At 42.2% G+C, this 24,395-nt stretch overlaps 4 protein-coding genes across 6 annotated transcripts; 1 reads left to right on the forward strand and 3 right to left on the reverse strand.

The window, feature by feature from the left end:
- Window positions 1-2,230: 2,230 nt before the first annotated feature.
- On the forward strand, window positions 2,231-13,960 carry RB195_007695 (uncharacterized protein; the record flags this gene model as incomplete). 3 transcript variants are annotated; one of them, XM_064181456.1, is made up of 13 exons in its annotated part: window positions 2,231-2,767; window positions 6,616-6,754; window positions 9,375-9,526; window positions 10,006-10,112; window positions 10,169-10,319; window positions 10,880-10,968; window positions 11,231-11,379; window positions 11,575-11,896; window positions 12,223-12,304; window positions 12,792-12,941; window positions 13,014-13,121; window positions 13,679-13,764; window positions 13,864-13,960. In XM_064181456.1, 13 exons carry the CDS (start codon window positions 2,231-2,233, stop codon window positions 13,958-13,960), a joined length of 2,169 nt encoding a protein of 722 aa, XP_064038244.1. The 3 variants fall into 3 exon arrangements, with proteins under 3 accessions (XP_064038244.1, XP_064038245.1, XP_064038248.1); XM_064181458.1 differs by lacking the exons at window positions 2,231-2,767; window positions 6,616-6,754 and adding exons at window positions 7,057-7,074; window positions 7,126-7,168; XM_064181457.1 differs by lacking the exons at window positions 6,616-6,754; window positions 9,375-9,526; window positions 10,006-10,112; ... (7 more) ...; window positions 13,679-13,764; window positions 13,864-13,960 and having other exon boundaries at window positions 2,231-2,851.
- On the reverse strand, window positions 3,788-4,837 carry RB195_007696 (uncharacterized protein; the record flags this gene model as incomplete). The annotated part of the gene is made up of 2 exons (XM_064181459.1): window positions 3,788-3,952; window positions 4,703-4,837. The coding sequence occupies 2 exons, from the start codon at window positions 4,835-4,837 to the stop codon at window positions 3,788-3,790; spliced, it is 300 nt and encodes a 99-aa protein (XP_064038246.1).
- Window positions 4,921-6,525, reverse strand: RB195_007697 (uncharacterized protein; the record flags this gene model as incomplete). The annotated part of the gene is made up of 3 exons (XM_064181460.1): window positions 4,921-5,132; window positions 6,024-6,406; window positions 6,473-6,525. The coding sequence occupies 3 exons, from the start codon at window positions 6,523-6,525 to the stop codon at window positions 4,921-4,923; spliced, it is 648 nt and encodes a 215-aa protein (XP_064038247.1).
- Window positions 13,961-15,451: 1,491 nt separating the features above from the next.
- Window positions 15,452-22,591, reverse strand: RB195_007698 (uncharacterized protein; the record flags this gene model as incomplete). Its single annotated transcript, XM_013445652.2, has 11 exons — window positions 15,452-15,528; window positions 15,992-16,109; window positions 16,229-16,353; window positions 19,831-19,984; window positions 20,061-20,142; window positions 20,199-20,254; window positions 20,320-20,393; window positions 21,198-21,265; window positions 21,388-21,524; window positions 22,364-22,458; window positions 22,534-22,591. 11 exons carry the CDS (start codon window positions 22,589-22,591, stop codon window positions 15,452-15,454), a joined length of 1,044 nt encoding a protein of 347 aa, XP_013301106.2.
- Between the last annotated feature and the right edge of the window lie 1,804 nt (window positions 22,592-24,395).

Here is a 24,395-nt window from a genome sequence, read left to right on the forward strand (position 1 = left end):
ACATATAGTTGGCGAATTTATGACGGAATACTGCATGTAGCACTAGCGTAGCTGCTCACTTTCAGCCCTGTAACAAAGCTGAGCAATGGTCCAGCAGAATTCATCTACAACAGACCGTCCATAGGAAACACAATGTGATGCAGCATGGATTTCTGATCAGATCACCAAAGCACCTCAGCACCTTCGAGAAGAACTCTTTCGAGAAGTTCTATAGCAGGGAAGAAAACACAATTGAACTAGTACTTTTGGTGTTTCATTGAAATCCTAAAAGGAAGTTCGTAATTTCTTTCTACACCCGATAGATCCAATTTTTTAATGTTACAAACCTCTTGTACTGTAATATTTGTAATATTTGATAGAAACGGCGTTGCGCGTTACATCCAGGTTCGCCGTGGCAAATTTCCACTAATTTTCATTTGAAGACTGATTTTACGCACATTTGATTCAAGTCATTCGTGAGAATGTCACTTCTACGTCCACGAATAAAAGCATATATCAAATTTGCCGGCGATAATTCGAGATCTGATCAATATGGAAACAAATGCAGCTATGCTTTCGATGCATTTTTTGTTTTATGTCGGACAAATGTAAATTAAAAGTGGATTCAATGAAGGTGGATTTAACAATTTTAATAACTACAATGCTTTTCACAGTTTGAGCACCAACGTCCACAGAGATCGATTTGAAATGAGAAAATTTACAAAATTCCACGTTCTAAACTGCATAAAAGCCGAGTAAGACATAGTGTTAAAGTATTCGCTTTTGGCTCATTGTGGTATGCTCCGACATTAGTCGAGGCATATTCATGTCTTTACTTCAAGCATTCAGTCTGCATACAGTGTAGAACGTTTAATGAAAGCATTATTAGTCATCGTTCTCTTGTCATGGAAAAAAAAAACATTCATATTCTTTTATTTAGCTTTTTTTTCAGACTAATATGCATCAATTCGTAATACTTCGACTGATGGAACTGCATCCTGAAGCTCTAAAGAACTGGACGGTGGACAGAGTCGAAAGCGGCTCCCGAAAGCTCCCAGATTCTTTGATATCCGACTGAGGGATGTACCCCGACAGAGTGGAGTCGAGCTGAAGTTTGAGCATGCAGCGTGCCTCGGCGAATCTGCGCGCATTTGGGTTAGACGGTAATATAAGCCCACCGATTAAATCAAGTAATTCAAGACGCTCGTAATCATTTGTTCTATATCTTTTTTTAGAATGGTCTAAAGTACATGCACTAGTGTGTACAAAAGAGGAATCCTGCTATCCTTGAGTGTTTTTCAGTTATCATCGATGTATCAGCAATATAGAAATGGCTGAGATTTTTGTAAGACTATTTCATTTTTATCGTAGATGCAGGTGCAAGTAATATACCAAGTATGGGTCAAATTGACAGAAATACAATAATATAGTAATTTGACATTTAGGAAATTCCTTAAAACGAGGCACTAATCAACTTTTTTGGCGAAAAAGGAAATAAAACGGTTTGTGTGTAGCATATCTGATATAGTGTGAATTTGAATGCTGATGAATACACTTCTAAAAGTGCGTTATCTCCGTGTGCTTTTAAAAGAAAGCATGGAAAGAAATGGTTACCATTTCCGCGGAGAGCAGATCTAATTCACAGTACTACCTAGCAGTAGCCCACGGATCTTTCTCCCTAGAGGGATCACAGCCGGTTAGTCGCGAGGCTACGTGGCGCATCCCCAAGTGGCGGATAGGGAGCTAATCGCGGACCAAAAGCGACCTTGTGCTTGCCCAGAGTCGCGTGTGGATTCAAGGGATGGACTCCCTGTTTCTGCTGAGCCAGGACTGACTCATGACATCTTTGCATCCCGCACGTCGGTCCGCCCAAAAGTCTGCAATCAAGTGACTGGGAGGTGCAAGGGAAGCGGTTCGGAGTCGCCTCCAACAAATAAGTTCCACATGTCCTCTTCAGGAGAATGGAAGTTCTTCCAAAAACTCATGGGACTAGAGGTTTGCAACCTGCCCATGGGTTTAAAACTTTTCTGCATGTCACAGTAATAGAAAAGAGTCTCCTGATTCCGGAAGAAAACCTGGTACGGTAGCGGAAGGACGGGGTGCAGGAGTCATATAGGCTACCGAAAGAAAAGGGCTAGGATGACGATCTGTACTTATAAAGCACGTACGCTTGCATCGGAATGGGTCTAGGATCGAAGATCGAATCCCAGCAATCTCACCCAAAATATTAACAGTCATCCTCGAGAGCACAATGCGAAAGTTGGAACGGGACGACTTAGTAGTGAAGGTTGATGGTCGGCAGCTACACCATTTGCGCTTTGCTCATGACATCATACTGATAACCCCTAGTATCAGTGAAGTGGAACGAATGTTGACCGAATTCGACGAAACATGTGGATGCATCGGTCTTCGGCTGAATTTGGAAAAGGCAGTGTTCATGTGTAACGGATGGGTCTCGGATGCCCCATTCACGCTCAACAGAACGAACATATCCGAATGCACCAGATATGTTTATCTGGGTCGGGAATTGAACGTGATGAAAGTCCTGACCCCCGAGCTGGGCAGGAGGAGACGAGCGGCTTGGGGAGCGTATAAGAGCATCGAGGATGTAGTGAAAAAAACCAGGAACACACGGCTTCGTGCTCTCCTCTTCAACACCACCATACTTCCTGCTTTGACCTATGCTTCTGAAAGGAAACATGGGCATTTTGCAAGCAGGAAGAAAACGTGGAAAGCGTCATTGAACGCAATTGAGAGAGTGATGCTAGGAGTGTCCCGTTTCACGCAAGTGAGGGACGGGATCCGAAGTTCTCTCCTACGCCAGCGATCAAAGATTAGAACCTCGTCGCGTTTGCCAAGGAAAGTAAAATAAAGTGGGCCAGACACGTGATGCGCTTTACCGACAACCGTTGGAGCAGAACCGTGAGCGACTGGGTCTCCGCGATATTGAGCGCACTACAGGAAGACCGCCGATCCGATGGTCAGATTTCTTTACGAAGCTCTTCAAAGAGAATTATGTTGCTCTTCCCGGGCCACACGAAAGGAGGAACCAAAGAGCAACTCTGGCACGCGATCGGGACAAATGGAGGAAATATCATAGCATCAGCTGCAACTGCACGGTTGATAGTTCGAGATCGCTCTAGAGTCGACCAAGTTTTTCGCTTCTACACGGAGTCGATAAATAGGTACCAGACTTCTCTAGGAGGATAAAACACTGGTTTGATAGATTGCTTAGCTTGCGAGACTCATTTGTGTAGCCTAGACATGCGTTGGTGAACCTCAACGGATTCTGAAGTGACGTGAACGCGGTGGGGCAACCAAAGCATTTATGATGTAATAAAAGCATCCTTTTGGAGTTTTCTTCTCAAAGTATTGAATATACTTATCCGCGAAACTAAAAAGTGACGGGATTTCACCTATTATCCGATGTCCTGGGCAGGTGCAGCGCAGTCAGTAAGACGTTCTGCTGCATACACTATCGATCGATGGTTCGATACCTTTCTGGCGCCAACCAGGCCTTCGATCCCCTCGAGGTCGATAAATTAGTACCAGACTTGTCTGGTAGGATAAAAACACTGACTGGACACATCGGCCAGCCCTGTAACTCATTTATACGCTTGTTACACGTTAGTAAAGCTGAAACGCTACTGAAGTTAAGTGAGCGCTGTGGCGCATCTCAAGCAAATTGTTTAATGCCAAACACTTTATCCTTCGGACTTTATCATTTATCCGACCTCCACACTTACACAGTTAAAGATTACAGTACTATGATACAAAGTTCATAATTACTTCAGTTAACTAAAGGATTTCAATGTTCACCTTGCCATGCTGCTAGATCCTCACGCACTTCCACCGCACGTGTCACGCGTAACGACGGGATATTGAGGTAGACTGCACAATCAGATTGCGAGGCAGAATTCGAATGAGTGACGACGACAAAACATTCAACAGCACTGTAATGATAAGTGAGAAGCTAGAAAGACATGCAACATGGCCTGTTGCAACTATCCTGTTTCTTTACTTAAAACCTGTTGAACTGCGTGGAACTCAATTCTTAAGATGACTAACAAGGCTGCTTATGAATGTGGTAGCCCGTAGTCAATATTTAATTGATCTTCTCAGCCTTTTGCTTTTAGCTGTAAATCTACCAAGTCGGGCTTAGAATTGCGAAAAAACTCTGCTCTGGGGGTTAACCATTGTGATTGCATCGCATTAGAGGTTAACGATTGTGATTGCGGATATCATGTCGGTACTACGACCTTCTTCCTATGTAGAGACGTGAAAAAATTACAATTTCAATTGTAATTGTTTTACATAGACTGATAACAATTTTTGCATGCGGAAGAAAATACCAACTTTTTGAATATTTTAACATGAGTTGTGGACATTCTCTGTAATTTGGTTGTTGAATACCGTGTGAACCTCATTGTGTTCCTCTCGAGTTACTCGACTTAATCGGCGGGTAGACAGTCTAACGCAGCCATCCGCAACTTCGCCGCAAGTGTCTTTTTAGGCATATCCAGGATCCTCGAGCTCGATTTTCAGCTAGGGATCGAATGAATTCTATTCGTCAGTCGCTATTCCTTAAACCACGGGGCTTTACCTCTCGACTGTACTCCCTGTTAGCACCAAATGTCCTCAGCCCTTCATTTACATCCTCTCCTCAAAACATGCTTTTACTACCAGGGCGCCTGTTCCATTTAAAGTCTGGGAGCATGCTCACGACAACATAGACAAGACGATCAGACGCTCCCCTCATAATGAGACCGAGGAAGCAAAGACGGTTTTCTGTGACATCTTCTGGAGACCGGCCAAGATGTTGATGTTTTCCACGTATTCGCTGGTACAGCATCTTCATCTTCTGAGTAAAGTTTTTCGTTATGCTAGTCCATCGGCTTGAAGTTGCCTAACAGTCCTCTAAACAGCATTCTCTTCAAGCAGTCAAGCTTTTCCATCACCGTCGTCGGCGCTGCCCAAGTCTCCCACTCCGTAAATCATGATAGGGGATTGTGGATAGGTAGAGTCGCAGCCTGACTTTGTTGGCGATGGGGGACGACCACTAGGAATTGGCGAAAGAGCAGAATCCCAAACTCGCTTCAGCGTATTTCTGCTGAATATCTCTCTCGAGCTGCGATCTTTTGTCGGCATACGACCTAAATAACGAAAACTCATCTGCGAGTCCAATAGGTTTCCCTTCCACCCTGGTTCCCGTTGAGGAGGCCCACATCTGCTTTCATTTATCAGAACGGAGTCCGTAAGCTGCAGCTAATTTGGATGCAAGATTAAGAACACGTTGTTACTTCCCGCTGCTGAAAGCGAATATTAGTTCATCATCGTCGTACTCAAGATAAACTAAGGTACGCACAGCCGATGCTAAAACAGCATCGACGGCGAAATTGGTCACAAAGGGTCACGCGGCGGCCTTTTGTCTCACTTCGCCTTGAACGGTGTAGTACATCCACCTGGTGTTCGAACCGCATCAGTTGTTCTTCTATGCTTGCCGTTGATGGAGTTTACGAATTTTCCTAAAACTTCATCGGCGTAAATCGCGTTCAAAAGACGGCATTGATGGAGAGAGTCGAAAGCGGTTTCAAAGTACAGAAAAGCTGACTGCAAAGGCTTCAAATACGTTGTTACAATTCATACACCCTTCGCAGAATTAGCAACTGCTCAGTCGTCGATTGACAACTGCTAAAGCATGTTCGTCCCAGATGGCTTCTTCGGGTTGTTTAATTAGCCGATCCATAATGATCCGCTCCAGAACCTTGTATATTACACGCAGTAGTAATATTCCTGGGCATTCTCAGGCATGACTCTGACCTGTTTCATAAACATCTTGAAGCATGAGCAGAGATTCACACTTATTCAAACACCTTCATAGTAGAAGTCCATTGGGTTGAAAAGTCCACTGGGTTGAAAAAGCCCCGATCTCATACTTTTAAGCAATCGGCTTGACGCTCACTCTTTTTACGGAACCATAATAATCTATTAGGGTGTTCGGAAAGTATCTGCCAAAATACGGCAAAATTTCAAAACAACACAACTTTTTGACATTTTATTATTCGACGAAATAATCTCCATCAACATCGACAACCTTCTGCGACGTCTCACAAGGTCACGGATTCCTTTGGCATCGAACGCCGGCGACTTGGAAGCGAAGAAAGCACGAAGGTCATTCTCGAGATGGTCACGATCATCGTATCGCTTCTCTTCCAAGCGATGCTGTAACAAGCGGAAGAAGTGGTAGTCGCTCGGGGCCAGGTTCGGGCTGTACGGTGGGTGCAGTAGAACTTCCCATCCAAGCTCCAGAATTTTCTGGGAAGTCTTCTTCGCGATGTGAGGTCGCTCGTTATCGTGCAGCAGGCGAACGTTGTCGAGCTTCGGGTGCTCCTTGCGGATCTTGTCGGCCAGTCTTTGCAGTAGACCTCTGCAGTAACTGTCCTGTTTTCCAGTTCAAAACGGCAGATTCCATGAGCTCCCCACCAGACTTTACTTCGGCATGACCTGCTTCTCATGTATTTCAATTTTCACGAAAGGATCCGGCATTTCATCGCTAGCGCACCACGCACGATTGTGGATGTGGTTGACGTAAAGGACCCATTTTTCATCTTTTCATTCAGTGACAATGGTGTCCAGCCAGCCGAATCGGCGGCTTCTGGAGAGCAGCTGATTGTAGACGTTCAGGCGTCTTTGGCGGTTGCCGTCGCTCAGTGCATGTGGGAGCCACTGGCCGAGCTTTTTCAGCATTCCGAGAGATCGCAGTCCATCGCTCACGGTGAACAGCGAACAGCCAAGACTGGCAGCAAAATACCGCACACCTTCATATGGATGCTGCTCCGCCAGATTCTTCAGTTCGTCGAACGATATTTTTCGGCAGATACTTTCCGAACACCCTAATACTGAGAGCCTCCACAGTATTTCTATCTTTGACCTCTATACCAGTGGTTTTTTTTGCATCGTGATGATAAGCGGGAAAAATTAATTTTTTTTACAGTTCTTATCGCTTGTCAAAGACATCGCGCTCAAAATAAAAGAAGGACATCTTGTAGAGAACATCTCCATTGTAGTACGTGCACAATGTTCATCTTTTTGTTGGTAAGTTAAAGTGCTCTATCGTAACGATCTGACCAGTTCATTTGTTTGAAGGGACTCATAAGTATCGCTGGTGCTGCTGCAAATCCACTAACAGGTTTGTTTTTGTACCCATTCATCAGTAAACTCTAGAGAAGAGAACCTTATTTAAAACAAGTTTCACGTGGAGTAAGAAATTACTACAAAAATACTTCCTATATCCTATGCTGAGGATTGAGTTATTAAGAACTACAAACTTGGTCTGTTCTTCATTCTGCAGCTATTTTATGTACTCTAATTGAACTAACAAATGTATGAAAGAACAGAAAACAGAAAAAAAAACCAAGAGTATCATCATATCATATCGCAAAGATTTTTCCCAACTTTCTGTTATGAAATAAGTCAGAATAATGGTTCCATAAATGTATTCAATATTGATATACACTATGGTTGTACAGGAGGCGCAGAAAGCAACAGCAGTAGGGCTAGATGCCAGAAAGTCAAGATAGGGACGGCACGGATCCGTCGTCCATTGTTACGCCCATGACTTTGCTCTCCTAGATGACTTCAGGCCTTTAAACACTGTTGTGGATGTGCGCACGTGCTAGCTACATTGCAATTGTTCAAGCGCTTTTCCTCTGCTTCCTCTTTATGGTAGATGTCAACATTGTACGTATACATAAGAAAATCATGTTATATAATAACGCGCTTAGTCCGTGTGTGTGTATGTGCGTGTTTGTCTGTGTGTCACGAAAATAATCCATAATGATGCAAAACTCTGCACTGGTGAGGTGCCGAACCATCTCCATGTACCTGTTAGGGAAGCACTCTACCTCTTCACCTTTGTCCGAAACCATACAGGAATTTCTGTTGTCTTTGATAAGGCAAGTTTGTTTCTCTCATATGTTAGTGAGGGTAAATAATCTTTTATGTGAATGTATACTTCCAAATTTGCAAACTATCATCCCGTACAGAAACGGGTGTATTCTGTCACGTGTGTGCGTCTGTGTATATGTGTGTCTCAGTTACGAAATCCCAAAAAGAGAGGGAGACGGATACCATGGCGTCGGTTTTGTGCGCTGGAGCCGCAACGCGGTAAAATTGGGTGAGACAGGTCCTACGGCGTCGAATTCGTGCCAGATGAAGTCAGATAACTGTAAAATGGGGTGGGACCGGTCCCACGGGGTCGGAATGGTGCTGCTAACATCCCTTCTTCAAAAAAAGGAAACGCACATAGGAACGGCTGCTTAAATCCAATATATAGCCAACAGTTTACGCGATCTGACGTAGAACGTTATTTACATCACTACAATAGCGGTATTCACGTCTTCATGTTAGCACATCATTCTTTGCTAATAGCCGAGACCGGAGAAAACTCAAACTACGTCAAATAATGTTTCCAAATTGTGATGGATTGAGAGAAACATATTCTCCAAATATAGGACTGAGCGTTTAGGGAAAATCTTTCATCTATGCTTAAATTTTCGGGTTAAAAGAAACTGAAGGAGGAGTTGATAGAAAAACGCAACTCTAATTTTTCAAAAAAAAAATGTCGCTACTGTAATTTCTCATTGATCGATGAAGGCGAGCGAAGCGAACACAAAAAAAAGCCTGAAGTCCGGCTTTAGTCAAACTTTCAGGCTAGTTATAGATATCCAACAAAGTAAAAAGAGATCTAAGAACACAGGACTCAAAGAAAAAGTGGATAGTGCGCACACATCGACCAATCAACGATTTCTGTGCACGTACAAATACCCTTTAAAAATACAGGCTTAGGTTAGCCCTGATGTTTCAGATCTAACTTGTTAAACTTAAATTAGCTTAAACTGGATTAAGAGCTAACTGGGACGGGTGTAGTGCAGTCGGTAGGATGTTCCGCGGTCTGCACGATCGATCGGGGGTTCGAATCCGCCCTAGTGGTCACCAAGCTTTTCATCCCTCCGGGTTCTATAAACTCGTACCAGATTTGTCTGGGAGGAAAAAAACACTGACTTGATGTTTCGGCTAGCCCCTTCAATTCGCTACATGGGCCAATTACACGTTCGTAAACCTCAAACGATTCTGAATTAAGGTGAGTGTGGTGGTGCATCCGGAGCGTATCCTTTATTTTTTTATCCTTTAAGAGCTAAGTGGGAAGAACTGTGGTTCTGCGATATTGTCCTTAACAAGTTTTTCGCGAATCTTCATAGTTTACTGCCGCTACGACGAATGGCAACGTAAAATGAAGCGAAAATCCAATCCAAAACCGCGTTGAAGACATGAAAAACAGAAATTACTGAGAATTCATTCATGTTACAGTGCAATTTGGTATTTCTGTAATTTAGCTCGGTCTGTGTGTGCAAATCCACCGAGAGGGGATGATAAAATACGCAAAGCCTTCTTTGAGGGACATAACAAAATCAGACAGGAGCTTGCCACTGGACTTATGGACGATGACGGTGGCGCTCTAACGGGATCGACAAGCTTGTTTATGTTGGTATGTCAGGAGTTCATTTTTCCCTCGTTCACTCACTTCATTCACTCATTCTTCCTCCTCTATCCATGTCCTTTCAAGTAATGGTTAACGTAGCCGTAAAAGCGTGTAAGAAATGCGCCATAAGTAGTAAACTATTTGAAAATTTCCTCTGATTTGTGAGTTTCCAAAAACTTAGAGCGTGACGGATGTTGGCGTTATGGTGCGTGGTCACAACTACTTCATTCAGTGGTTTGACACCGAGCCTAAAATTTTGTGTACACGGTGTATTTTGTGTACATTTTGTGTAAATTTTGTGTATGTTTCGTGTAAATTACTTGCTACACCGATTGTATTCCGCACGGCATTTCCCAGGCTGCATACATGCTCAGAAACCTCTATGACTATGAATTTGAAATTGTATGTGTTAGCACATCTTCAAAGAAATTGATAAGCGCTACATTCTCTACAATTGTCAGTGTCGGTGATGCTAGATATTCTAGTCGTACAACTGCGAATTGGAAATACAGGCTCTAGTAGCTTCTAGCGCATGTGAATCTGAGAGCAACACGCCAGGTGACGTAGAGGGAAAATCTGTTAACTATGGAATGTGAGCTGTTTAACGCTTCTTCAATGTTAACCAGATGAAACAACGGTGATATTCAGAGCACGTGGTAACATTGCCGCTCCTTCTGATGATCAAGCTGTAGACGACATAAAAGAAATATTGGAGAAATGGAAGGAGACGCGTTACAATGTCAATTTCGACAAAACTACCGTTATCTACGAGAGCGAAGATGCTGCACCGTTTGCAAGAGTAGGCTTTATTTATAAAGAATATATTCTTTTTTTATTATTTTTTGTCATTTTTATTCTTTGTACTTATAAAGCATTTTATGAGTAGAGTTTAATTTTCTGAATGGATTTCACAGTCGTCACTTAAGGAAGAAAATTATGACCTCACATCCTAAAATTTTCTCAAGATGTCTTTTGTTCAGTAGAAATACGAAAAAAATACGTTTTTTTTTTCAGTACGAGATACTTCATCACACTGAAAGTAGTGAAGAGATAACTCTGTAAATTACTCAAAAGAAGGATAACACTGTTAATATTTTTTAATTGAATAAAAAAATTTCTAAGAAAAATATTAAGAAAACAAAGATCAATTACTTTCTTGTCGTTTATAATATCGTTATTTTTGTACCCGCAGAGGTGTTCGACATTGCGTAAAACTTACAGAAATCTTTAAAGCTTCTTCCTCTAAATATAAATCTATAGAAATCTGCATTGTACTATTTCCAATGTCGCCGAAAAATCTTTGACAAAAGTTGAGAATTGTTGGTATCACTAACCATTACACATCTGAATATTATTTAGATTGTTTACAACAAATCGATTTCGCTGGGATGTGCGGTATTTCAGTGTGGCCCGAAAAGAACTGCATATGCTTGCGCATACAGTGCCAGGTAAAAAAGGAATAAAAACAACTGGATAATTAAAAATAGAAGCTAACGTGGAAATGCTTATTATTAAAGGTTCTGCACTTTCCATTCTATGTTTTCCATTGTTTCCTCTCCTCTTTCGTCGTCGAAAGTGGAATTTTTGTCTTTGTGCCGAAATTTATAGAAAGTTTTGTAGTGTCAGCACAAGAATTCAGAGAATAATTTTCAAACAATAAGCAAATAAATAACAATAGTTGTTATCTCTTTGGTATTTTTCACTATTTAGCCCAGTCTTTGGAAAACCGCTTTACTGGCCCTCAACGAAAGGTGCCGGGTGTACGAAAGACACTGAATGTAGAAAGGCAATACCTGGTAAAAGTACCACGTGCGATACTAATCTAAACCTCTGTTTTGCGAATTTGTTGACATTAGATGGTGAGTTAACAGTGTCGTTCTTATTTTTGTTTTTTCTTCAGTCCGGAGTAATGATACATTTCTTCGTCGCTCAAATTAAGCCCTGCACTTCTTCTTTTAGCATTTGAGCAGCATCTTAAAAAGCTACAGTAGCTAGGAGATGGTCAATGTTTGAATCTACGGTAAGGCATTCCGCGGATATTCAACCACTTTCAGATGACACTTCGACAACAGCAACAACTGAAAGCGAAACCACCGTAGAATCTACTTCAGCAGAAACGTCGACTGCAGCTCAGACTTCGCAATCCACTGCTGCAACTGAGACTTCGCAATCCACTGCTGCAGCTCAGACTTCGCCATCCACTGCTGCAGCTCAGACTTCGCAATCCACTGCTGCAGCTCAGACTTCGCCATCCACTGCTGCAGCTCAGACTTCGCAATCCACGGCTACAGCTGCTGTCACGACACCGGCTGGTGCCAGTGGTGTGATGACCGAGGAGTTGCGACAGATGGTAGTCGATACGCACAACACAGACAGGTAAATCTTCGCAATTTTTCTATGTTGACAAAAAATGAAAAAAGAAAAACGGTGCCAAAGAAAAATAAAACACAACTAGATTATTTCGGAAATGCGATAGGTTTCTGCGTTTGAACTGTCCGCGAAGTGATAGTGATAGGTGATTACGGTATTTTGTGCACACAGCTAACTTCCGCAAAAAGATCGGAAGAAAACAACGGTCTTTGAAGAGAATTTCAGGTTGACTTTAGCTTTCAAAATTGAATTAGATAGTCCTTCTATTTAACGGATGTTTTCTTTAAAAAAATTCCTTCAAATTTAAACACACGTGAATCTGACGTTTGTAGATCGTTGGTTGCTCAGGGGGCCGTCAGAAATGGAAAACCAGGAAATGCGAACCTTGGACCAGCTATCGATATGTTACGGATGGTGAGCGATAAGTACTATCATCATAGATAGGAATCACAGGAGTCCCCTTATTCGCGGACGTATTGTGCGCACGTCAAGAGCATCTGTAGAATATTTAAAAAAATTATTTTAGCACGTCTGCATTGTAATGTGAATCATTAGTGAAAATCAAATGCATAGACTGGATTTCAACCCAAATGTTGTTCCTGTGCCGTTTCTAACGATTCCATGCGTGCGTGAACAAGTTCGTAAATTCATAGCATCCCAATCATGTGGTGGTGTGGACCCTCACACCCACCGCCCACAGTCAGGAATCGGTTTGTCACCTCGTGAATATGATGAGCACATTGAGGGAGAAAATTAGAAAGGCAGAGCCAATCCGTGAGGTACAAACCATCCACGTACTCCGAAGTACCTCGCATTGTTTATGAAACCGTTAGCAACTGGATGTTAATTCTTAAAATTTCTCCAGTACGACATTCTAATTTTTTTCAAACTGGAATTACAGAGATACGACACAGCGCTGGAAACAGAAGCACAAGCCTACGCTAACACTTGTGCTCTCACAAAATCTGATGTATCCACTCGCCCAGATTCCGGTGAAAATACTCATGTTATTCAGTCATCGACAGTTACAGTATCCGACGCATTGACAAAAGTGAGTTGGCGTCGTTTTTTTTCTTGTCGTCTCTTGTAAAGAAATAATTCATTCTTTGTAAAAAAAATTTAGTCAATGCAAACATGGTGGAACCAAATTTTAAGCAATGGCGTGAATGCCAAACTGCGGTACACAGCGACTCTAGATGCAAAGTCTAATGCTCCTCTTGGATTCACTCAGGTTAGCTGTTTGTTTTGTGAAGAGACAGTTCAGTTTTATTTACTACAATATGTCAATTTACAATGTGATTCGTCAATGGTTCGTAAAAGAACCACTAATCTGATGAGCAGATGTGGAACAGCAATTAATTTTTCGGAGAGGTACCAAGTCAGTCAAACCTACCATAGCAGATCAAGAGGATTTTTTTAGTTTCCAGAGAGGGTTCAAATAGTCTCCGGAACCACTGAAATTTGAGCAGAAGACTCGATTGAATAGGTACTTAAGGTCACAGTCTCTTAGTGATGAGTACATAAGGTAGACAGTGTCAGTCTTCTGCACTTGTTACCTGTGCAATTAACGTAAGCTCGTAATCTAATTGTCGTCACAAATTGACATTTGTCCTTCATATTTACGGGAATGTAATGATAATGGTGGAAATCCATTTCTCGGAGGTATTTTTTACAAGTAGAAGTAAATTATGAATTGTGAGTAATAGTGGCAATTTTACAATGAAATAGAAAGCTATAAAAGTGCACATCTGAGAAACATCTACATTCAGAAATTTTGCTGTATTACAGATGGCTTGGGCCGCCACGTACAAGGTTGGATGTGGTGTTAGTCGTTGTTCCTCTTCCACCTTCGTAGTGTGCCGCTACAATCCTCGGTAACGAACTTTTTTTGGAATTTGAAAAGAGATCATCAGCACTAGAAGACGACAGTATATGTAGTCGTGATAACAAGTTTCTGATTTGAATACTTTCAGTGGAAATATTATCGGTCAGTACATCTACAATGTTGGCGCTAACTGCCGAACATGTATGACCTCATGTACGGAAGCGCTTTGTGCAACACCGGCGTAGTAGAAGTGCACGACGACTGAAATCTTCAACTTGGTTATTAGTTTTTGATTACACTAGTCATGAACTAGTAAAGTATTGCAAAAGAAACCTTGGACGGATATCACAGGCTAAATTTTTTTTATAATCAACAGATTTTACAATAAGACAATAGGTTAGGGAATGACGTTATCCTGATTAAGACTTTACCTCTTATAAGATTATGTTAGTGAAGTCGAGAAGGTTGTAAATTGCGAACCACACCATACGCTCGCAGCTTAAAGAGAAATTTTGAAGAATGCAATGGATTTACCAGCTAGCGATTCACGTATTCGTGCACACTAGATATGCTATTTCTTCAGTTTCTTAGAATGTTAGTGTTTCCTGAAGGGAAAAGCAGTTAAGCACATTGCTACACCAGGATATTCGGGTTTTTCTTCCCAAATATGCGTGGTTCTTGTACATGATTACCGTTACCATTACCGTTACTATTGCAGCCGACCTATGCGTCTAAAGATTTGTTTTCGTGTGCTAGAGCATCTGTGTTCGTGAACCAAGAACACAAGACTCAAAAAAAAAGTGGACAGTGCGCACACATCGACCTATCAACGGTTTCTTTGCACGAACAAATCCCTTTTAAGGAAACATGGATAGAATATTATAGGTTATAACAAGAACTCCAGTGGACTAACGCTAATGTTCAGGGCTTCTGTTGTACTCGCTCGGCGTACCTTCAGTGGCGAATAAAAATTTAATGCAGAAGCACTTTTTGTATATTTCTGCCACAGAATTATACTTACTTTTGCTGCACGAAGACACTCGTGATTCGATTCTTGCCAGTGCAAAGTTTTTCATCTTTCAGAAACACGAATACATATACACACCAACGTAGGTAGGTTAAAGGCATCACCCCACGAATCTGAGGTGGTACGGATTTTAGGTGGAATATTCGTATACGGGATCATAGATTATAGAGAGGTCGGTGAGTCCGTCCATTTCTTCCTAATTGCAACTCTACGAGTTCGATTGGAGCGCGCCAGCCGTGGGCACGCGCAGTGTCTTCTGGGCCGTTTTTTACGGCAATATGGAAGAAGCTGACGGAATCACCCTTCTCTTCACAATCTACGATCCCGCATACGAATACTCCATCTGAAATCACCAGTACCACCTCAGATTCGTGGGGTGATGCCCTCAATGAATAATAAATTTTAAAACAAATAGAATCCACCAGGAAACTGCTCAGATTAATTGTGGTCGCTAATTCTAGTTCAGACCGAAGTGTTTATGGTTACAAGGTCAACATAAACATAGTAAATTGGTATTTAAGAGATGCGTTTTCAGTTTTTCGATATCTCTTGGTGTGCCCGTAAATCCTTCAGTCTTACACATTTCCTGATTTTCTAGTTTTGAATCTTTACGAAGAATTCTTTGCTGAAGAAAGAAATGCATGTTTTATTCGTTGAAAGATGATAATACGGGAAGATTTTTGTTCAAAATCGTTCTTTTCGATCTCGTTCACACCTTGAACGTTCCTCCAGTCGCGCTTAGTTCAATATCGCAAAGGTTTGTTCCACGGAGCATGCGGAAGAAGCCTAAATTTTGGAAAGAAATTAAATACTTATGCATTCTAGAAACATACGAAAGTTTTACGAAGATCACATTGGAAGATGTTGATGTTTTAGGTTAAACCAGCACGCATCTTTATGATTACCCTATCCTTTTTGTTTAATGTGCTTTATAGTTATGCATTCTAGATGAATACATCAAACAGTTTAAAATTCGTACGCTTTAAGCTTTGATTTAAAATTTTGAATTAATACAATAATGTAGACGAAGCAACTCGACCGTGAAATTTTCATTGTTCGGGTCGGGAATATTCTGTGAGTCGATTTCTTCTTTTCCTTCCCACCTCGACAAATTCAGTTGAGCGCAATCAATTATCAGTTATCGATAGCTCAACTTTCTCCAGTTACTTAATTACGGCTGCAGTCACAAAAATCGATGCTTTTCGCCTATCCGTATAGTAATATCAATACATCTCATAAGGAACGTTACCATTCTCTCCCCAATCAGTGTTCCACGAGTTTGCAATCAACCAATACTTGACTCCATTTTCTTCACCCCAGCCAATAATTTTGACTGCATGTGCGCCTGTCGCCCTACCGAGACCAGTCTAAAGAAAACGTTATTCTTTTCTGACGGGAAAAAGACCTACTTAGCCTCAATGTTTAACTGAACCTCATTAAACCTGCTAGAAGCTTATACTTAAATGATATGTTGAGAAGGTCTGACCATGTAAATTCCATTCTTGTAATAAGCGAAATCTTCGTAAACTGTATACGTGGCTACCAATGGTCCGTTATTGAAAATCTCTCGCTTAATTTTTTCCTCTCCCGTCAAGACGATGGTTTTGCTGCCTGAATTGAGTCCAGTTAAAATCAGAGAATTTACAACATTATCGAAATGGCTCTTGAATATCCTTGAGAAAATCTTATCCTCCATCGCTTTTTTTAAACAAAGATTGATCATTATTTCCAGTGATCAACCAAACGAATCAGTGGGTTAAGGGCATCACCCCACGAATCTGAGGTGGTGCAGATTTCAGGTGGAGTATTCGTATACGGGATGGGAGACTTCGAAGAGGACGGTGATTCCGTCCATTTCCTCCTAATTGCCGTAAAAAACGGCGCGAAAGATACGGCTTCATTCGTTTTGGCGCACCATTTTGTACAAGAGGTTCGATTGGAGCGTGCCAGTCTTGTGCGGCGCCACATCTTCCCGGCCGTTTTTTTTTACGGCAATTAGGAAGAAATGGACGAAATCACCTCCCTCTCCGTAGTCTCCCATCCCGTATACGAATACTCCACCTGAAATCAGCACCACCTCAGATTCGTGGGGTGATGCCTTTAAGACCAAAATGCCCCATTCTCGTTTTCGAAATGTCCATAGAGATAGAATTTATAGAAAGAAGGGATAGAAATAAGAATAATCCCTTCTCTTAGCAAAAAATGTTTTCCGTTCGTCTGAACGAGATAATTGGTAAAAATGGACCTCCTAGATTTTACTCTGCGGGATCGATATGATAGCAGCGAAGGGCAGAAAAGTGGTTGCGGGAGTGTTGCAGGCAAAAGAGGGAATTCATACAAGTAAGTTAGGTAAATTAGGTAAGTTTTTGAGGAACGAGAATGGATAAGGACTGCAACTGCCAAACTCTATCGAGTGAACTCCAACAAACCACCTTGTCTAGGCTTCCGCGATATCTCTGCGTGCCGTTTAGTGCAGTGCAAAAAACAAGCATGAAAGATCGGTCCGTCATCAGCATAGGAAATTACATTATATATATATATGCCGATGAGAAGAAAGTAGGTAGCTGCGCGACAGCTCTGAGGAACGATTACAACAACCCGATGAAGGAATTTGGCTTAACGTCGTCTAGATGCGCCTTAGTAGGACTGCGATATCGCAGAGGACTCTTGTAAACTGACGGGCTCATCACCGCTTCGCGTTTAAGTGGAATCATCGACCCCATCAGCTCACGTAGCAGGGCTTAGCTCTTCACCAGAACAACACCTGAAGAGCAGCGCATGTAGAAGATGAGTACTCTTAAACTTCAGCGCGACTACGTTCTGAAGAGGAACATTCGTCAGTCAGATATCCGAAAATCCAGAGCTGTTTGGGATGTCGCGTTCGACTCTGACCACCGCCCAGTTATTTCAACTTCAAGATACGGTCCTTTAAGAGAAATCGAGGAATTCTCCAACCAAAAACCAACATGGCAGCTCCGAAAGACGAAGAATTCAGAACGAATTTCCAGCAACGTGTGTCTATTCATGATGGAGTGCGGAACGGGAAGAAGCTTTACGATGCGCATTCCTTCTCAAAGTGCTTCTAGGACGATGCAGGGGAAATGCTCCCGGTTCTATTGGTTCTATTGCCACGGAAGAAGTTTGCCTTTGCGCCTGTGGAAACAAAACCCACGCATAATTCTTTATGCGCCGAAAGGCAACTGCAACAAGACCGCGATAACGAGTAGACGTCGAGAGCGAACGAGTTCGAAAAGGAGTGGGAGGACAAGAACCCGCGGGCAGCCTATGTTTTATCAAAACAGTATAGCGGCAAAATGATAAGATGTTCTCCAGTCCTCAGCACTGCTAGTGGAAAGGCTATCGGTGAAATAACCCCTCTAATTTGGCGAAACCACTCCAATACCTTGCTGGATCGGCAAGCGCCGTTCCTGAAGTCGAGCACGTGATATACCAATATATGCGACGAGGTAGCAGCGATCGAGTCGGAGGTTCTGGTATGTATCCAAAAAATGAAGGATGGAAAATCTGATGGAGACGACGGGATTAGCGCAGAAATGCTGAAATATATTCTTCCGTCTGGGATCTGTGAGATGATAGAGGTCATCCGTTCAACATGGGTAGACGAAAGGATACCTGACTCGTGGAGACACGCTATCATAGTTCCTCTCGTTATCCGTCACGGATCTTAGGAATTATCGAGTAATCTGCTTATTGTGTGTTATGTACAAGGTGTTGGAGTGCATTATCCTGGACCGACTCATCAAACAGAAACAACGCGCGACGAGCAAGCTGGCTTTCGTCGTGGCCGATCTACAATTGAACAGCTGTTCGTCTTTAGGAGAGTGATCGAAATCTGACAGCGGTACTCGAAGCCAATGTAATTAACCTTCCTGGACTTTGAGCCCGCTTTCGACTTTCCTCATCGAGGCCGTCTTCTCAGCTCGCATCGTACCGATGGAGTACCAAGAAGTTTCGTTCGCTTGATTGATCACGTGAATCTACGAACTGCTGCAGTTCGAACTCCAGCCGGATATACAGCACCGTGTGAGGTGGTAACTGGAGTAAGACAAAGGGCAGTGCAAGGACCCTCTCTGTCTAATTTCCCCATTGCGACAATGTACGAAGAACAGTCGATCACTGTCCATCGTCATAGTACCACCAGGGTGCCCGTCCTGATAAATGCAAGCAGATGTGGATCTCTTCGAGAACACGAACGGGAACGGAGGACAGAGGACAGTAAAGATGCGCTGGAGCCATTTCTGCATTAAACTCCTTAACGAAATTACTGTGATTGACCCTCACCACAAACGAAGTAAAGCTGCGAGTCTACTTATCTGCAATTCGGTGCACGTATAGCAGGCTTTGGCAGCATCATTTACGGTGATGGAGAGACTTAATTGCACGGAAAAGAAGCTGCTCAGATGACGGCTTGGCTACTTTTAGCCTAGGATATGCCACAATGAATATCTTTAAGTGGAAAATGATGTTGTTTAGCGGCTGATGACGCGTGGAAGATATCAACATCTTGCACTGTCATCGGAAATGGGTTAGAAAATCGTCTCCGCTTCGTTGGTCATATATTTGGGAGACTAGCAGATCGCCTTGTTCAGCGAATTCTAAGTAGTTTGTCGAATTTGAGCTGGAAGGGACCACCAGGCCAAGTTGTGGACTGTGGTACTGAAAGAGGACCTGAGGACACTCGGCCTGGATAGGCAGTTCAGGCGAGACGTAAGGTTTAGGAGGAAATGGAGTAGCGACGAATGAATTAGTCTCGTGCAAACTCTCGCAAAAGATCGAGAAGTTTGGGCGGAGCTATGTTCAAGTACGGCACACCTCGGCTTAGATGCGAGTAGTCGCTTCGGACGATGACATCAAACCGCCGATTAAGCCAAGTCAAGTAAGTCATCTTTGAATTTGTAAGCAGATACCGATTTACGGCAATGTATTCACTAGAGGATATTAATCTTAGGAAAGTCAGAAGAAGTGTTAAGAGAACCTGTCAAGGGTTTAGTTCACAAGCATCACCAGCGCAGTTCTACTTTCCAAAGTCAGAGAGATTATTTTAACACGTGTGAAATGCTTACTTACCGAAGATCCTGTCATTGTTGTACGGAACAGTATAGTCGGATTGACATGCCTTTTCGCATGTTGGCGTAGGCCACATACCATCTGGACATGGTCCATAATATGGTAGATGAGCATGATGGCCGCATGGAAAGAAAGGATAGGGTTTGCAAACACCCTGAGAATACTTTTTGCACTTTCTAACATTCTTCATCCAACTCACTAAGAGTTCTCTAAGAAAATTATTTTCAGACCTTCGTTCCATATGGTCCTCCGCTGCAAACACCTTTCCGAATTGCATAGTTGAAAGCTTGACGTGGCACACCTGAGGTACACCTGAACTAGGGTACTCTCTTGAAACGAAAACAATTTTTTCTCATATCCCTTCTTACCCGCTACCGCAACGTTGTCCACAGCATGATAAGATATCCGTTTCGGAAACATACACCTTAAACGAAGATGTAGGATTATTTTGTGAATATTCTCGATAGATGAACGCAATCGAGCACTAACCTGCTTTGTTCCATTTGATTGTATGCAGATCCTGTCGCTCATCACCTCTGCTGAGGATACTGCCCAACATCCTCCTGTAAACGGATTACTCTTTACGGTACTTTAGTTGAGACCGCTTTATCCTTAGATTCGTTTGTATATCTAAGAAACAAACAACACCGAACAATTTGAACAAATTAATGGAAGAATCAGAGTAAATTGTCACGATTACACGAATTAGTAACTGTGCACTTACTAGATTTTGTGTTAAAAATGCTCCATTTGACCGCCACGGATTCACACAAAATTATTTTCTCACCACGCCGCCTTTGCGGGTAGACGTTCCGTAGCAGAACATGTCCGAACGAATAAAAGCTGGTTCACCGAGCATATTTCTCGCCGACAAAAGTAGTGTCTAGGTAGCTTGATGTTTTTCCTTCTATTCAATTGTTTATAGTCATAAAACTATTGTGGTGCAGAAAAGATAATTTCATATACGATTCTAATCTTAATCAACCCAATTTACTCTATCACTTCGACTGTTAGAGAAAGCTAAATTTTGGTGTTCATTTATATTCTACTATTTATTATTCGATTATTTCCATTTTTTGCAGTTATAAATAAATCCTGTACGGAGATGAGTTGAAAGGAAGACGAAACGATCTTCTACAACTGAATATTATAGGCCAAAGGATAAGAAGAGGAGCAGCGTACCCTGATTTTACGAAAAGAAATATATTGTCTTTCTCGACTCGGCTACTTGATCACAAGGCCAAGATCCGTACTCCCCCTTTACTTTGATTCTTGGGCAAGTTATTTCTTTTCTTCTGCACTAATTGTGTGACAATTACTGTAAACTCAGTAAATTTTCTAATTCAAAGTTGAAAATGTTTCAGTACCACAGGCGGACTGATCACGGATTAATCCTATTGAAGGACATTCTGGCCATTTTTCACGAGCGTCGAAACTGAAATTTGATTTGAGAAGACGAAATTAATGGCTGCTGTAGTCGAAATTGTACAATGAAATTTTGCTTTTATTTCTTCTGGTTTTTTTTTTCAAACTCCGACGTTTTCTTTGCTAACATACCTTTCAGGTAAAGAAACAGCGAGATCTATATCCTCCTGCTGGTCCATTTCTTCCATCATGACTTCCGCATCAACCATGAAACTCAAATCCATAATTCTAGATTTCATGCGTTCTTGAGCATCTGGTGAATATTTGGCCTGAAAATTTCTTATGTACATTCAACTGCTGCTGTGCAGTTTCAAGACGGTGGTTTCGGGGCGTCTGCAGCAGCACCCGTTCTTCCTCTGCAGGACATTCCATCTCTTTGGCCCACACAATTTAAAGGCAAATCATCCAATTGGATCAACCAGTTCGGTACCAACCGTCGGGCGTGAGCGACGACGGGAGTGCAGGTGCTTTCCTACTGTGATTTCCTCAGGGCATCTTGAATATGAGAGCCGGCAAGAAGTCTTTGTGTTTCGCTTCTACTTCGTCATTCCTTTACATGCGCCCCAATTTGAATTGCATTTTCGCACTTCGATCTTTGAATTTGTATCGTACTCGAAATTAACCATTTAGGCGCTTGTTGGACTTGCACTTTAGGAACGGAATCCTTTGCACCATATATCTATTTATGGGTGCGGGCACATTAGGTGGCTGGCTTAGCGCAGGTTTTTCCAGGACAGTGCAGTCGTGTTCGGGTCGGGTCACACTCCGATGACCGTCGCTCCTTCTCAGAGCAAATGTTATTCACATCAGTTTCTTCCAGTTTAGGTGTTAAGAACGTGGTTACCATGTCACGATATCAAGCACTAGTCATAGTAGCTGTTTGAGCAGCCTTATTTTCAAAAAAGAGTGTGCTCTAGTGACATCTCCGCCCCAAAGTCCACACACAACAATGAAACGTTGTGGATGCTATTCCATACATAACCCTATGTTATGTACTTTATGTTTCAAAAAAAAATACAATTGAAGAAACTGTGTTTTCTATTCAACTCAAATCTTGCGTGAATTTTTGGGATACCCCATACATACATGAAAATTTACGATAGCCCACCTTGTAAAATGAGTGGTGCGAATTGATGTAGTCAACAAGGGCCTGTCCTGTGAGTCTTCTAGCATATGCAGGTGCTGGTGGAGCAAGAAACTCACCTTAAGATTAACGTTGATATCCTCTCTAACATTTATTCTATCGTGCCATTAAGCAAGGATAGAAAGACTACTAACCTATGCCTGTCGGCTCAACCAGCGAAACAGAAATCAGAAGTGCAGCGAGAGTTAACATCTGAAAGGGCACTAAATTAATATAAATAGTTAAAAATGGCCGGAAGCTCGCGAATGCTATTTTTGGAAAGCGGCATGCAAAATGGGGTTTATTTTGAAGAGACACACTAAAAATCGAGGATTTTTCATATCGCAGTTTCCTCCACAGAACTACCTATCTTCATGATCATGATCCTGCTATATAATAACGGGCTTAGTCTGTCACGTGTGTGTATGTCTGTGTGTGAAAGAAAATTCTAAAAAGGAGTAGACCCATGGGGTCGAAATGGTGCGCCGACGCCAGATAGCTATAAAATCAGGTGAGACGGGTGCCTCAGCGTGGAAGAGGTGTGCCGTGGCGCAGTAGTGCCGCGCAATAATTTCGTGTGTCCCCTGTTGTGTTTGGACCTCTACGACTCCTTCGTGTGTCTATTTCCTTCCACGTTTGCCTCAGGTTGGTAACATGCCTTCATCAGAAAGTGAAAATACGCATGTGAAGGCTGCTTGAATAGTAGCAAACCTCTTTACATGTTCTGATATGGAACCTACTTGTATCAGTACGATGATGCTCCTTATGTCATTTTACGTTAAAATATCACTCTGTGATAACTGTTGGGGAAAATAGAAGGAAATCACATATATACATCATCGGGAGGAAAACCTACACTTTGAGTTGAAGGATAAAAGGATAAAACTTCTGGCGTTAATCAATCCGCTTGGGATGCGCCCCCACGTTCAGTTCAATTTAGAATCGTTTGAGGTTCACGAACGTGTAACTGGCCTCTACAATGACTTGCGGTGGCTAGCCGATGTGTGAAGTCAATGTTTTTATCCTCCCAGACAAGTCTGGTACCAATTTATCGACCCCGGAGGGATGAAAGGCTTGGCGAGCACTAGGGCGGACTCGAACCTTCGATCGATCGCGCAGGAAGCTGAACCTCTAACCGTTACACCACATCCGCCCACACTTTGAATAATACTTTCTAGTTGTGTCTACACTATATTGGTATCGAAGAAGTGTTCAAAGTAGAAGTATGAATATTCTCCAAATGTAGAACTGACGCGTTTGGGAAGAAAACTATGGAATTTTTCGCAGTTATTTATAATAAAGAAGATGGAGAAGACGTTGTTAGGAAAACACACAAATCTGATTCCAGAGAAAATCCCACTAGTAATAATTTTCATCAGTCAGTGAAAGCACGCGAGCGTACGCTACAGAAAGTCTGAAATCCGGCTTTATGCTTCTCACACTTGCGAATATTTAAAGAGATACTTCGAGGAATACGCGCTCTACCAAGATTTTTCACTATCAACGTTCTGATAGTTCTGGGACATGAAAATGTACTGTTCATGCTAGGAGTACCGCTCCAATCTATCATAAAAGCTGGGCTTGAAGGTTGGTCTTCAAACATAACCACGATGGCACAGCGCCTGAATTATATAAGCGCTATATCAGTACTCTGGCCTCCAAGCAGTCTAGTTTCGTCTACTTTACTAAAGAACAATTTTTGTTTGCATGAAGGAAAATGTAATCCATCAACATGGACATCAACCAAATTCTCACTTAAAGTTAGCTCTTTGAGTTTCCTCGATGTAATCCTGAGAATCTCAATAAACCACGTTCTCTCGCATATTAATTCGTTATTCTATCAGTACGTTAATCTATGCTGTGCTTCTATCGCTCTCTCAGAGTTCAAGCGACTCCGAACCGTCTGCACCCGCATCCAGGTCAAATATCTTTTGACAGCGGTTTCGGCAAACGGCAATTTTTCATTCTTCAAGAATGGCTGTTTATGATCTTCTGAAAATTTCATGCAGTAGAGCTC

This window comes from Necator americanus, chromosome I, assembly GCF_031761385.1.
Source record: "Necator americanus strain Aroian chromosome I, whole genome shotgun sequence".
Lineage (NCBI taxonomy): Eukaryota > Metazoa > Nematoda > Chromadorea > Rhabditida > Ancylostomatidae > Necator > Necator americanus.